This window comes from Convolutriloba macropyga, chromosome 9 (genome assembly GCF_964194025.1).
Source record: "Convolutriloba macropyga chromosome 9, txConMacr16.3, whole genome shotgun sequence".
In the NCBI taxonomy this organism is placed as follows: Eukaryota; Metazoa; Xenacoelomorpha; order Acoela; family Convolutidae; genus Convolutriloba; species Convolutriloba macropyga.
In genome coordinates, this window is record NC_134476.1 from 18,586,264 (window position 1) to 18,602,918 (window position 16,655).

Here is a 16,655-nt window from a genome sequence, read left to right on the forward strand (position 1 = left end):
GTCTGGGACTTCTTTTTGGTGCTTGTTTTGAGTCCTGGTTTATTTGGCACCAATTTTGCCTGTTTTTTGAGATCCACGTTTCGGTTTGTCTTGAAGCGCTGGCTTGGTTGAATGCTTTAATAGGGAGGCATCAATTCAGCTCTTTCAGTGGGTCTCATGCTTTTTCTATTGGGCTTTAATAGTTTCTTGGTACCCATACAAAGACTATTCTGTCTATTCTGTCAAAGCATACAAAGACCGTGATTTGTTCTTATTGATCATACAAAGACCATAATTGATTCTTTGTAATCATAGAGAGGTCATATATAAATCTTAGTAGTCATAGAAAGATCATATATAAATCTTAGAAATCATTGCAAGTTTATGCTAAGAAATTTTGTATGTCTTATATGGAATCATAAATGATCTTTGTATGACTACCAAGAATGTTCATCACGGGTATGTTATGATATATTGCATTAGTGGAATTGGTACCAGTACACAGATGTTTTGATTCCGGATAACTCGGCAAATGTTTTTTTTATGTGGCCAGCAAATTTTTTTATGCGGTCTGTTTGATCTATAGATTGGTCTGTAGTTTGCTCTGTAGTTTATCAGGTCTTGGCGCGCAAAAAACATATAGATAAACACGTTACCATTAATGTTAATGCGTTACCTTTAACAAACTGAATAAAGCACGAATATGCTCTACATTTGACGAAGTGCTGAAAGAATTTGCTCCACAACAAACGAAGTAAGGGTACAAAACAAGCAGAACAACAAGGAAAATGGGGTATGAATTATGATTTGTACAGCAAAGGGGGGTTGGGGGGTTGGATGTTTCAGAAGAAGTGGTTGTCGGTGTAGTATTAGGTGCAGATGTCGGTGTAAATTTGGATATCTTTGCAGTTTTTTGCTTTAAATATGCAAGACTACTTTTTTGTTGTGCATATCCGCCTTCTGTGCGATGTCGTGTGATCATAACATGCCGTCAGTGTGATGCCATATAAAGTAATTATGTTTGTGGTGTGCTGCGTTTGGTATGGAGTATGTTGCATGACAATACACCCAATTCCGTTCTACCCAATTCCAAAGTACATTAAACCCAATATGCAACTATACCCGATGCCAAAAATCCAATACCATTATACCCAACAGTAATAATATCAAATATCACTTTGATGCTAATTCTGATTCAAAATTCTCATTTTTTGTTCCGAGGAGAAATGGTAACGCCTTATTGTGCAAAAAAGAACTAAGCTAGACAAATGACGTCAACAGTTACAAGACATGCACTCAAATACTTAAAAAAGAACAAACAATTTCAACATTTGATTTGCGCTTTCAGGTCAGTGGTTAATGCATGTAACAGAAAAAACTTGAAATTATAAACTAAGTGAACACCAGAAAATTAGAAATGGGGCAAACTCGCCAATACGTTATTGACTGCTAAATGTAAGTGTAAACTGATAAATTTAATGACGGGAGATACCGGGATATTTTCCACCAGTTCATTTTGCTTTTTGTAGACGAAAATGGCGACAAAGTCTACAATACCTAAAACAAAACGCCGTACCTTATTTGGTAACTTTGTGACTTATGAGAAAAGCAACCTGTGGTGCTGCAAGTGTCTAGAAACGTTGGTTGACGTCAGAAAACTTCCTTGTGGACACCTGATCTGTGGACCCCGGTCATGTGATTGTATCAGAGAGTTACTGGATGGAGACAAAAAGTGCCCTGTCCAAAGCTGTGAGAAAAGCATTGGGGATAACTTTGACCCGGAAAGGGCAACTAGACTTAAAGCTGGATCTGCTAACTTGGAGAGGAGCAACTCGCCGTCGCCGTCAATATACTCCGAGCAAAATGGTTTAGAATTTATAGTGATCTAATGGGTTTTGTTTACTTTAAATTTTATCGGCAAGCAGTACGGTTTGCTTATGATATTCTATTAGACTCATGCAAAAGCAATCATCAGCAGACCCTCGCTCGAGTCACACTAACTGAATTTAAGGTAAATTGATGTTAACAGAATTGAGGTAATTAATTAGGTAAAGTTAAGGTAATGTTCACAGCTTTAACGCACATCTTATTAGTGCTCTCCAATAGTTTGAGGCCTATTTGGATGCCTTCTTGACGGCGGTCTCATATAAGGTGTGTACTATTTGCATACTGATCAGAGATTCAATTAAATATTAGTTGTAACATTTACACCATGGAAGATGGGGGGTTGTCATCCCATGTAAGAGATAGGGTTGTCCTGAGGACAACCCAACCTTTTGCATTGGCAAGGACAACCCAACCCTTTACATGCGCTATAACAACCCAACCTTTTGCATGGGATAGGACAACCCAAGCTTTTACATGCATGGACCGCCGAATTATTATCCAAACCTCCCCCCCCCTCCATTTCCCGCTTTTGAAGGAATTATTCAGTGTATGCCGAATTATTATCCAAACATTTTCCCCCCTCCTTTGAGGGAATTATTTATTTTTTTATCAAAGAGTGAAATAATAGACCTATCAGAAAGACTGGATATAAACTGTGAATTTACTGTAGAACCAAACCACGCAATTTGCTCAAATCCAGCAATTGAAATTTAGCTAAACACCATAAACTTGGGTCGAGAAATTGAACCAAAACTTAACACAAAATCTGTACAATCGAAAGGTAACAAATCACGAAAAAAGCGTTGTTACTGAAACCAGTGTTATTCACGGGTAGGTTAGAGTTTTCAAATGGGTTTTGAGCCATTTTTAACGAAAATTTTCAACAAAATTAGCAAGAAATGAAGAAAAAAATACAAATATTCAAATTTTTTCAATTGTTGTAGGGAATATATATATATGTATATATATATATATATATATATATATATATATATATATATATATATATATATATATATACAATTGGGGATATATTAGAGTAAGTTAAACAGTTTTAATTGAAATAAAAGACATTAAACACAATTCTCAAGAGTTACAGATGTAAAAATATGGTTGAAAATTGCTGTTTTTTATGTGCGTTGCCCCCTTTTACGCGGTGGTTTTGCTTCTTTCTCCTCCAAACGGTTATTTCCCTTCCGTCCTCAGATTCAACAGCTTCATAATCTATGAATGGACAATTATTGATTTGAAATTATTTGTCAATTACTTCCTCGAAATCGAAATTATTGTCACTGACAAAGTCCGATTCTTTTATTATTTTGTTGAATCCGGTATCAAGTAGCTCCCAATATTCAAGGGCGGGATCGGGTGGCTGCAAACTTTCAGTAGAAGCAGCGACCGTGCTGTCAGACTCATTATCGGTTTCCCATTCTTGCCCAAACAGATCCTCAAATTTCATCTTGCGTCGGTGCATCCCACTCTGGATCAGTTTCGAGATCAGTGGCTTCAATTGCGTCGGCATGACCGTACGGCAAAGTTTTTATACCGCCCTCAAGAATGAAACCTTTGTCATCGAAGGGTCTCAGGGACAGTCTATTGATTGAAACAGTTTGTAGAACGTGACGATCTGACACAATTCTCTGTTCGGTGTTCGTAGTGTGGATGACAGGAAGAGAGCGAGCGTTTTTGTTTTTTTGGTGGGTTAATTGTTCCCTCATAGCTCTCTTAACACCTTTTGCAGAGATGTTTCGGTCGTCTTAATACAAATTAGTTGCGAGAAAGCGTGAGAGTTTTATCAATTTGTCATCAGAAATGTTTTCCAAAGAAATGCTTGCTTACTTCTCTTAAAGTTTAGTGTGATGTATGTGTGATATTGACTAACCATAATAACACCAGAGTTATAATTGAACAGAAATCTGTTTTACCTGTTGAAGTTATGGAATATGACTTCGGTTTCATCGAAACAAACTCGTCGATGAATTTTTCGTCGAACTCATCTTTGTATTTGAGAACGACGAGTTTGTTGTTGTTGAAAATTTGATGCTCCTTAGGGTAATTTGAAAATCAAACTCCAACAAAATATTGTGTTTTGCTGCTAATTCATTGTAGAAATCGTCAGATCGATTTTTATATAACAGACTGTCTGTGTCAGAATATAGCAGGTGACAATCAAAATGCGGCTTCAATATGTTATAGCGAAACCTGTACATTTGAAACTTAGATAATTTTAGATTTATCGCGCCAATAATTGTTGGCTTATATCAATAGATTCTCTTTAGATTGTGCGTGATAGCAGCTAAATTTTGAATGTCTTGATGAAGCGTCTTGATGGTAAAGAGCGTGAGACATTCTGGCGCACTTGATCTGCATTCTGCGCTCAGGTAAGTTTCATTCTCCTTCTATTTTACTCACAGGTTTTACCATAAGCGCTATTGTACATAAGTTTGAACAAATTTTCTTCGAATTTGTTACTCGCGGTCTGTTTTTTTTCCATGTTTAGTCTGATTTATGTCTCCATCCAGTTTTTGCTTGCGAAAATTGGAGCACGCGATGTACTCATTCCACAATCAGACCAAGTTGTACATAAAGCTGAAGATTCCGGTGTAACACTTTTTGTCCGTAACGGTTTGTAGTAACTTGGGGACAAATGACCGCGGCATGTTGACATTGAATTTCAAATATCTCTGGTAGGCGCTCAACCACTCATCGGGTACTATTTCCTTTGTTGGAGCGAGAGGGAAATCACTATGGAGGTCTCGTATATTGAGTGGGTACGTCAAATCTCCTTCAAGTATGTAACCTACGGGAGAATTGGTTGGTGTATTGAGTACCTGCTCGAGTCGGACTTCCACCAGAAAAAAAAACACCAACGGGTAGATTTTCTGTTCTCATGATGCCACCATACAAGTTGTTAGCGTCTACCATAAAAACAAAATCGACTCGAGCGCACTGTCATAGTTCTCCATGTACTTGTTGATCGCCTTGAAGTAACGTTCCTCGTATACCGAGGCGAGATATTCTCCAATCATGTTTTAAACAATTTCCACATATTCTCGATTTGTCAACAATTGAATATTGGCCCGGCAAATTTTGAGAAATGCATCACCAGCAAGGTTTGAGGCACTGTAGTGATGTGCACAGTCCAGTCCATAGGTGTTCATACACAGTCTCCGAAATTCTTCAAACACGCACGCAAGCAAAAGTGTATCGCACTTCAGATATAAGTTATGGTAGTCTTCAAGGTTACGACATTGGAAAGTCGCGAAAACAGTTTTTGCTTTTTGTAGTTCTTCCTCTGTAATTTGCAATTTTCCATTGTCAAAGCTGTTTTTCCACTTTTCGATTGGGGGAAGTTCTGTTTCTGCGAGCTTTGAACGGTCAGTCATGTACGAATAGGGGTATATTCCTTTCTCTTTAATCGAACTTAGAGCATCAACTGACTGATCGCTATCGAACATTGAATCAAAAATTGCGAAAGCCGAAGCGGGTAGGTTAGCAACTAACCTTTCAAGGGATGTAGTTAAAAAATTGAAAGAATCGATGAAACGTAAATATTCGTAAATTTTTCTGACTTTTCCATCTCTCCCCGTGACTGTTTTGATTAGGACACCGAACGTCATCGATATGTACTTCTCACCTGTAGATGGGATGACGCTTATTGTTGTTGATGGCTCAATTTCTCGAAGTGCCAAGCATACTTGGTGAAGGTCGTAGTTAGCGATGTTGTGACCAATTACGGGAGTGAAATTGATTGTGCGTCTTATCCAGTTGCACTTTTCATGTGCAAAACCAAAGAAATCCCCGCGGTGGTGGCAATGGTTCAACACTTTTGTATCTTCGGGTCCGAAAGATTCTTCACAAACCCAACAATCAATTGCACTACTTCGATTTAGTACTTGCTGTCCCAACCATATCGAAAAGCGTCTGTTTGCATAGTATACTTCTCGCGCCATCTCATGTAATTTTTTAATAAAATTAAATTTGTCATGCAGTTTTCGGAGCTGTCGATAACGAATTCTTTTGGTGTTGAACAACCGTTCTCAATCAAAATTAGAGCAGAACCGGAGGATATGTGTTGTTTGATAACTTCAGTATAACGTGCTTCCGGGTTAGCTCGACAGGACAAGACTGGCATTAGAAACGGCTCAAAGTCGAAGTAAATACTATATGGAGCGAACCATCGCGCCTTAAAATTTTTGAACCGGAAAGAATTTTTATTATCGCCGGGCATCTTTTTTGTTGCTGGTGCATGGTTTCGTCATGCATCATCATGAACTTGATGTTGCTCTTCAGAGTGGGAGAGAGCAAAACACTTCCAATAAAGACGCAAACTGTTTGTGATCTGTTTTCCCATTACAGTGCATACCAGTTTAATGAGGTTATTGATAAGAACATAATGATGTACGTCTTCGTTTAACAGGAGTAGAGATCCATCGTTGGTTCGATGTTTCTGTTATTAGGAATGTACATAGTAAGGAGGTCTCCTTTTGAAAACTGAAATACGTTGACCTGCATGTCATTCATGAATTCGAACTGATGTATATTGTGAAAGCCCATGGGCATAGAGAACTCACCGCGGGGTTTGGTAGCCTCAGGTTTCCTAAATGTAGCCAGTTAAGTCAATTGTGTTCTAATGTCTCGGGAAGGGTCAGCTAAGTTTGGTCCGTGCAGTTCGTTGTAAGATGCGGTGTAGCAGTAGTTGAAACTTTCGAAATCATCATGGTTGCGTATATTAAGTAAATACCGTTGATTACAGAGGAGAAAAGATAGTTTCGCGCTGAATTGACTTTTTTGTGGACATTAGTTCAATGTTTTTTATTCTATAATGTCATTGATTTCCTCTCTGAGCAGTCATGAAAGCGAGAAGGCCAACGCCAACGGTGTTGTTACCATCTGCAATACAATAAGACTGGAGACTATTTCTAAAAACCGACTCTGTGAGGGTACCTCGTTGCTGTTGTTGTTGTTGTTGTTGTTGTTGTTGCTGCTGTTGTTGTTGCTGCTGTTGTTGTTGTTGTTGTTGCTGCTGTTGTTGTTGTTGTTGGTGTTGTTGTTGTTGTTGTTGTTGTTGTTGATGATGATGTCCCTGTTGATGAACAATTGGGTTGAAAACTCTCAAGTTGTCAAGAACAGATAACACGTGCTGTTTTCTGATGTGTTCGTTGAAAAAGTTTTGTCGTTGAAAGCAAGAGTACAATAATGAAAAAACTTTGTAAATCTGTTATGGCAGTCAGAGAGGTGAATTTGAAATTCAGATAAATAACGGCGAGTAATTGGACAAATTGAACGGCGATATACGGGTATACCTTTCTCGTCAGCATGAACAATGCATTCATGACGAGCACAGTTACTTTTGTTGCTGTAAATGTTGTCATAAAAGTTACACTTTTCTGGCATTTTCAAGACAATTTTGACCGAACGGTTTATCAATGCAGGAGTTCTCAAATACGGTTGATATCAATCTTAATTTACTGTTAAGCTGTGCAAAGTTTGAAAGTTTGCGCGCGCAAATTTGAATTTGAAAATAACCAATCAAATTGAAGTAAACTTGAAAGCGCCGCAAACATCAAATTTAATTATAAAATGGCTATCACTCAGTCAAAGGAGAGACAGAATTTAAATAACCAAAAATGGTTTAAAAAGCATGCAGATTGAATGTACCTTCCTTTTTTATAGTTTTAATATACAAATAAAAATAACTTTGGTAAAAGTTGAACATTTCGAATTTAATAAAGTTCTTGTTTCATGTCTCGGAAGCATGCATGCTAAGGAGCACATGAAGGCATCTACACTACGGGTTTATATTGAGGTATATCGTACAAGAAAGTTAGTCCTGGAGTCAACAAGATATCAGTTGAAACTGCAACGAAAACTGAGTTTTTTCAAATGATTTTGACCTCTAAAAAAGGACAATACCAGGTGTTCATGCGTTGACAAATATGACAGAGAAACGCAGGAGGACCTCTTTGTTGATGGAGTGCTCCTCTATGAAACTTTTGTAGAAACAATTGAAAGATAACATCACATTTTTTAGTTTTTCAATTTTTTTGACCAAAAGGATTAAGGGTATTAGGCTTTTTCTCCAAGAATAAAAAATAAACTTATACGTAGATTACTTCATCAGCTCTCTAACAAGTTCCCATTACAAAAAACTTATATTTAGTGATGGTAAAACTGCCTCCTTTATGTTAAAAGATGGCATTTTTTCAGTTTTAGGGATTGGGAGGCGTTAACTAAAATAACAAAAATAATGCAAAAAAACCTTGTTGCAGTAACTTTTTTAACCTGAAACTGTTAGATCTTTGATAGCGGGGACATATTTTCATCGTATGAGCATATCCCCGTTCATTTGAGATAAATTTTTCTTTGCTTTCGCATCATTACAAAAAAAACATTATTTTGTGTAAAAATTGTTGAAAAAAAAACTGTTTTTGATAGGAAGAAGGTACCTGTTACAGCGATCAATAGCATGCTACTCATTGATATCATCACTAAGTCACTTTCGTTTTCATTGGTTATGACACTCGGCTGATATAAAGCAAAAATAAAGTTTTTTTTCAGTTCAAGAAAAAAACGGTCAAAATATTTTTGCAAAAAATACAAAGTTGAACGTTTCAAACATTTGTTTAGTGAAAACAGTAAAAGAACAAACACTAGAACAATGTCACTAGATTGTTAGTGCTGGCAAAAGATCCTTGTTTCACCACAAAAAACACCAGAATGACAATATCAGTTGTTATCCTCTTTTTATCAAATTTTGGATTCGCCCTTAATTTTCGAAATTTCTTTGCAACCCTTTCCTCCAAACAAGAGCTTTTCACTGCCAACCTAATTGAAGCAAAATTGTTCTTTGGTTTCCTGATTAATTGTTGTTCTTTCTCTTAATAATTAACATTTGCTGTTGGTGTGAAATACTTCATTTTTTCGAAATGTTTCAAAAAGTTTCATTTTATCAAGATATTTTTTACACAAACTGGAAATATTAAAAAGACAAATCTAATAAATAAAGAGCGGTAGAAATTTATTATTTTGTTTAATAAATTTGTTCAAACAAGTTCATTTTCACCAAAAAACAATTATTTGTGTTCATTTGGGACATGATTGAACTTGTTCAATTACTTATGAAAAGGTTGATTCTTTATTGTGAACTAAGTCTATATCAAAAACTGTACAAAGCCAATCAACACAATTACCGAATGTCAGATACACAACTATTGAGCAATCTAAAGCACGCATATAATGAGAGATTTAGTTTTTAGTTTCAAATATCAAATTTATCCATCAGGTTGCTTTCTGATCTTCGTTTTTTAGGAGCTTCACAAACTTGCGTCTCACCGCTTTCCGACGTGTCTCGCCATCGGAAAGTGTCTCACCGCTTTCCGAAGTTGCAAGTAAGGCTGAATTCGATTGTTGTGGTGTATGAAAGCTTGTCCCGGATAGAATGTTTAAGCCGAAATCTTGGTTTCTGTTGGAAAAATTTCGTTGATACTTTTCTCTGTTTTCCGCAAACAGGAATGGGCTGGGAGTCCCTGAACTGTAGGACTAGGGTCCACTGCAGTCGTCACTGGCTCACTTGTGGGAATTTGACTGGCCGATGAATCGGGCGCAGACTTGAGTCCCCATATATCTGCAAATTCGTCGCACGCCCGATAAACCCAGAGTTGATTTTCATAAAGTGGAACACACTCACAATCGTACCGATAGAATATCCTCCGCACTTCGTCTGTCAAGGTGTCAACATCGTAATCTTTGAAAGCAGGCGTAGTTTTGGGATGCAATATTCCACCCAAAGTAAAAATGTTCCTCTCAGAGGGCTCCGTTTTGATAGGTAGAGCTGCAATTGCGTTGATAAAGAATTTTGGAATTAGACAATCCTGGTATACTGTCAAACATCGTTAATTTTTTTCTGTTGAATCAAGACGACAAAGTTTTTGTACAAGGTCTGATAAACAAAAATTCGTTCTCGAGAAACTGCTGATTCACAAAGAACTATAACAGACAATGTAATAATCAAATTATAACGGAACACTAGTTTCAAGTAGAGACTGAAATTACAACTGTTTAGCAAGAGGAACCAAAAGGTTTCAAGTAGAGATTGCAATTACAACTGCTTAGCAAGAAGAACCAATGGAAATGAACGCAATACTTTTAGTGGTGAAAAAAAGTAACGTTATTAAAACAACTTACCGCTTATCTAGGATCACATGTGTTTTTAATTTCTACTTTAAGAATATAACGGTCCACCAACCAAGTTAACTTTGCATTGGTCTCAAATGCATTTCAAGTCAATGTTAACATCTGTTTTGAATTTTCTGTAGGTAAATACTGCACTTTCGTTCATATGAAATTCAACCTGTGGTTTTATTAACGTTAAAATACACACCCAGGGTCACATCTGTTTTTGTCTTTCAGGTTTTTTGGTAGATCGGACCACCAACCATTTTGTCACATTTCAGTAGGAAAACCTTATTTACGGTCACATATGAAATTAATTATACAATCCAAAGTTAATGCAAGAGACAGAGTCAAGTACGCCATAGGCGTACTTGACTCTGTATTCACATTTCAGCTGGATTTAATTAGACAAAATGACTACACTGGTTTAATCCCAACTTGCCTCCGTCATTAGTTTGAATCTTTACACATTAGAAAACTTGAAAGTGATAGAAACAATTTGCACACTATGCCTTTCACTTCCACTAAAGATACAGAGTTTGGAGATCGCTATTTTGATATTTCCAAAACTGATAAGCGTTTAATAAGGGCAACGCTGAAAACTTATGAAGAGACAGGAACGTATGTGTTTCTGAACTGTTTAAAAAGGCAGCAGAATATTACGAGTTTGAACAGAGAATTTTGTTAACTCTGCAAGAATATGGAAGTTTGGTCAACACGACAGAGAAGATACTTGAATCAGAAGAAAAGTCAGCAAAAGACTGTTCAACAAAACCGCCACCAAATAAAAAGCCTTAACTTCAACACGAGAGCAAAGATGGTGGAAGCAATGTATGAACGTTCTCCAAGTTACTTCAGACAATTTCAAAAACAATTTAGATCCAAAATTATTGAATAAAAGCCAACAGACATTACGAGTTTGATTAATTATGCAGTTTGTCCTCACTTTGTGTCTGAGTTCTGCCAAATAGCAACTAACAATTTTCACCTTTTGATTGATAGTTCAACTGATATTGGGTCTACAAACAAAGCCAAATCATTTGCTGTCCCCTTTCTTTTCACAACTTTCAAACACCTATTTTCAAATTCTTCAAAACTGGAAACGAATGGAGACGTATTTACAAAGTTGAAGTTAGCCGTTGACTTCAATGACAAAACAGGGGAAAAATTGACAACGCAACCGTTCACAAGCGTCTCCCCATTTGAAACACAGCAAAGATGTTGAAGACAAAAAAAACGACGGCGACAAAAACTACAGGAATCGCACAGAAAACAATCCAAAATACTATCTCAACAGCAACCGGAAATGAACAAACTCAAATTAACCAAATTTGTACAGAAACTTTAAAACGATTTGAAAACATTTTAAAAGGTCTCATTCTGGTGCTTTTTGTAAAATTTTGGACATATTTGTGAGTGGTTATAGAAATTTAGATATTGGTTCTGAGTTACTCTTTGTTCGTCTTGTACTTGAAAAAATTAAAATATTTCATTCAACAGATATTAAAACATCATATGAAGTTCAAAGCGAAAAAATTGAACACCATTAATTTTTACCATTTGTCTTTCACTAAATATAACATGCGCAATATATATACAAAAAAACCACATAGTTCTGAGTTTTGACACTGAATTAGTTGATGTTCGAGAAATTGACTTATTTGTGCATTAGTGTCAGAGAGTCGGTAATATGAGTCTCTATGGGAAAAAATCGATTGTCCCTAGGGGTCCGCAAAAGTAATTTTATTGTTCCGATTACATAAAAGAAGCCAGTGTGTACCAGGGCTGTTCGTGGGCAAAGCATTTACGATGAGAAAACTATTTTTGCGGACTTTTTGTGCGGAAAGTTGTTCGCAGCTAATACTCCACGAAATTTTTATTTCAGTTTTCTAATTTTTGAATTAGGTCATTGATGTCATTTTCATCCATTAGTTGGTTAAAATGTGATTTTTTGAAATCCGGCGTGCAGAATCCACGAAAATTGTGCCCGCTTTTTTCGCCAATAGTGAATATTTCAATATTGTTAAGCAACGAAGCCGAAAATTTCAGCTCGATCAAAATTGAGCTGTTTGTTAGCTCGGGATGAATAGAATCATGAGAAACTTTTTGCGTACTGGTCAAGTCAAAAACCATAATAGAATGGTTTGTGTAGTCTCTCAAACTTATACCATGACCATTTTCAATATAGGCTAAGTCTCATATTGTATTGAAAAAAGACATTCATCATCATTTGTTGATATTTGACTATCTGCGACTGCCATTCCATTTCAATAGATATAATTTTGTTCCAAATCAAATTTTCGGAGATAAAATGGTTTCTGTCTATTGTTACCGAGAAAAGCTTTCTTTGTGTTCAGACATAAAGCCAATCTTCGGATTCGTTCCCTGGCAAATATGTCTACTTGTTTCCAGCTGTGAAGACCAGTAGAAGCCCAATGTTTTTTGTAACGGTTTCAATGTACTTATAGGAAAATGGGCTGGTAAGCAATTTTTTTCAATGGCGTAAACAACGTCATCGTTCAAAGTCATCTTGCGCACATACAAATTTGCTTCGACAATTTTCACTTTATAATGCTTAGCATCATCATCTAACATCAAAACGAAGTCATCAATTGATCTTCGAAAAACATTCCGATGAGTTAAACCACTGATGAGACGCCTGTCACATGTGAAAATGTCGATTGCAACCTTTCCGTAAAACGTGCATTCATTTGACTGTCTGACTAAAGTTTTTCTTCTATTTACTTCAGTAGTTGATAAGGCTCCCAGATTTTGCTCATACGCATAGCCTTGACAAACTAACCAAGTGTTGTTTGCGTCTTTGTTGTGTGAAATCTCAATGAAACTTTTGTGAGCATAATTTCCCTTTGCATTCGATATTTTTAGTCCGTTCGCTGACACTGTGCAGTCAGAGAACAGTGAATGCAGCACATTGTTAAAAAGTATGGAGCGTCAGTTTTAGTCACACCTCCAGCAGCTGTACCGTCATATTTTAAATTGTTTTGGACGACCGAACAATTTTACATTTGACTTCGAGCAATATTTTTTGTGAATCAATAAAGTTTTTTCTATCGCCAGCAACTTTAAATCCCAATATTGGACTATCGGGGCTATACACCGGGCCCAGTTTTTGACATAAACTTCCATCAAATGTTACTAAGAGGGATGGTTTCTCAAACGGATCGAGGGAACTGTGACTTGCCTCAGTTGGTAATAAATTAGCGATCATCTTTCACCTTTGCAAAAAAAATCTGATCGGCTTTTTTTTGGAGCTCTTGGCTTTGAAATGAATGAAGTTTTTCGCTGTTTTGTTAACTTATTTGAACGGCTTCCAATTTGTTTCCTTGGGCGTGGTTGGAAGTGCCGCGCCTGCCCTCCTGTTTGTTTTTTGATGGTGTTTGAGACTGCGTTTTTCAAGGCTTGTTTTGGTGATCTTTTCTTTGACACTACATCTAAAAGTTCGGGAACACCATGTTTTAAAAGCTCTCTCCCGATACGTTTTGCAGTCGGTAGAAGAAAGCTTCGAGCCAATGGTAAAGCAACAGATCCAATTCCCGCAGCTAAAGCCCCAAATCCAATTCCTCTTTGTCTAAAATGTCCGGAGAAATGCGGCAATGATGTTACCTGATTGGCATAATATAAATCCATCCTAGTCAGAAAATTTTTTGAGTTGTGAAAGTAAAAAAACTTTACCTGTTCCCGAACAAAGAACCAATTGTTCTGTCTCAGTGCTAAGCTCAATTGAAATTGATTGCATAGTGTTTGATAATAGTTTTTTTATAGTCTAAACTTGAAAATAACAATTCGGTGTGGTGGTTCAAGTTCGCACACGCTACCGTTTTTCAGACCTTGTTTTGAATCAATGACACAAAATAACGGAATTTTTGCGTCACCCACATGCTGATACTAAAAAATGTTTGTGTAAATGAATATTAGGTGCGTTCCCTAGCATAGATCAGCAGGGAATTCTCGAAAGTATCCTTTTGTCTCATCACTCTTCATTAACTTATTTGATGTAACTGTACCCATTTTGCAACCAATGTGTACACCGCGTCTATCTGGAATTCCCGTACAGCCCACAATGCTAAGTATTTCCTCACTAGGAAAAGTGATTACTTCATATTTACCAAAAATTATTCCTTTTTTTCCAGTACTCTTGATTTCTCGAAACGAAAAATTGAGTATTCCGACTGTTCGTTTGATAGTACCAAGAAATTGATTAACATTGTCAAAATTGCCAGTCATAAAGGACAGTTTTTCTTCATTGTAGGGTCGCAAAATGACATTAGCATCTGACGAAATTTTTTGCGAGTCTTCGTATCCCTTAAGACTGTATGCTTTTAAATCTCCATTCACGACGTGTTCAATTTTTGTCGAAAAAATTATTTCAGTAAGAGCCACCCTCCAGTCACCAGAGAGTTGAATTTCTTCATTGAAAAAATTTCGAAAAGAAGCCAGATTGTTTGACTCAAATATTTGCACAGAAGCTGATGAAATAACATGCACAGTGAACTCATCGTCAAAGCGATTTCTACTCATTTGCCTCTCTCCGTTCACGAACAAACTGCAATTCTGATTGATAAAATTTTCCTTCTATTTGTTCTTTGTTTGGATCAATGAGGGAATATGATGGCGGAAATAATGTCGGAATATGTGTTATATCAAAAATTTTGTCAGTAAACGATTGTTTGAAGCCCTCTTTGAAAGATTTGTCTTTTTCGACAATTCTGACAAAATCTCCAACAAAAGAGCGAGGTTTTTGAGAAACAGTCGTTTCAGCACTCAAGGACACAAGCCGCGGTACGTCTTATTTTGTAACTTTGTTTGGTGTGAGCTTAGTTATCCGGTTAACACGTGAATTTATTGTTTTCACAAAGTCGTCTAATTTGTCAATGTAAAAAAAATCCAATTTTATTCAAGGTACCTACGGATGAAGTGAACGAATATTCCGTTCGGCAGAAACAAACTTTTTTCACCAAACGTGCTACAGAAATGAATTGCTCGTGGGTTGCACAGTCTTTTGAAAGCTACTTTCTCGGGTTGCTTATCAACTGCTACCAAAAAGTACTTAACATCGCGATTGTGTTTTGCAAAGCTGTCAACATATGCTAAATCCAATGACCAAATTTCGTTGATATCATTCACAATAACTTTAAGTCTGGGAAATTGCATTCGAATCGAGCGGTATTTTGTGAAGGACGGCTTGGTATCTAAATCAGACTTGACCTTTGCTAATGACATTTCGCTGTGTTTTTGTAGTCGTTTTGAGCTTCCAATCGATGCAGGACCTCTTGAGTACAGTTGTTCTAAAGTTTTCTCTCAGAAGACGAAACATTCCGATGAGTTACACCACTCATGAGATGCCTGTCACATGTGAAAATGTCGATTGCAACCTTTCCGTAAAACGTGCAATCATTTGACTGTCTGACTAAAGCTTTTCTTCTATTTACTTCGAAGTTGATAAGGCTCCCAGATATTCCTCATACGCATAGCCTTGACAAGCTAACCAAGTGTTTTTTGCGTCTTTGTTGTGTGAAATCTCAATGAAACTTTTGTGAGCATAATTTCCATTTTGCATTCGATATTTTTAGTCCGTTGGCTGACACTGTGCAGTCAGAGAACAGTGAAGGCAGCACATTATTGAAAAAGTATGGAGCGTCAGTTTCAGTCACAACTGCAGCAGCTATACCGTCATATTTTAACTTGGCTTCGGACGACAGAACAATTTTACATTTGACTTCGAGGAGTATTTTTTGTTAATCAATAAAGCTTTTTCTATCGCCAGCTACTTTAAATTCCAACATTGGTCTATTGGGGCTATACACAGGGCCCAGTTTTTGACAAAAACTTCCATCAAATGTTACTAAGAGGGATGGTTTCTCAAACGTATCGAGGGAACTGTGACTTGCCTCAGTTGGTAATAAATTAGCGATCATCTTTCACCTTTGCAAAAAAATCTGATCGGCTTTTTTTGGAGCTCTTGGCTTTGAAATGAATGAAGTTTTTCGCTGTTTTGTTAACTTATTTGAACGGCTTCCAATTTGTTTCCTTGGGCGTGGTTGGAAGTGCCGCGCTTGTCCTCCTGTTTGTTTTTTGATGGACAGTTTTTCTCCATTGTAGGGTCGCAAAATGACATTAGCATCTGACGAAATTTTTTGCGTCTTCGTATCCCTTAAGACTGTATGCTTTTAAATCTCCTTTCACGACGTGCTCAATTTTTGTCGGAAAAATTATTTCACTAAGAGCCACCCTCCAGTCATCAGAGAGTTGAATTTCTTCATTGCAAAAATTTCGAAAAGAAGCCAGAGTGTTTGACACAAATATTTGCACAGAAGCTGATGAAATAACATGCACAGTGAACTCATCGTCAAAGCGATTTTTACTCATTTTCCTCTCTCCGTTCACGAACAAACTGCAATTCTGATTGATAAAATTTTCCTTCTATTTGTTCTTTGTTTGGATCAATGAGGGAATATGATGGCGGAAATAATGTCGGAATATGTGTTATCTCAAAAGTTTTGTCAGTAAACGATTGTTCGAAGCCCTCTCTGAAAGATTTTTTTTTGACATTCTGACAAAATTTGAGGTTTTTGAGAAACAGTTGTTTCAGCACT

At 36.9% G+C, this 16,655-nt stretch overlaps 1 protein-coding gene across 1 annotated transcript in view; it reads left to right on the plus strand.

Moving 5' to 3' along the window:
* Positions 1-16,655, plus strand: part of LOC142346261 (uncharacterized) — a 41,931-nt gene that overhangs the window by 18,787 nt on the left and 6,489 nt on the right. The window contains exon 2 of the mRNA XM_075398775.1: positions 1,509-1,845. Within this exon, the coding sequence (XP_075254890.1) occupies positions 1,515-1,845 (331 nt within the window). The 5' untranslated portion in view covers positions 1,509-1,514. The remainder of the gene's footprint in view (positions 1-1,508; positions 1,846-16,655) is intronic.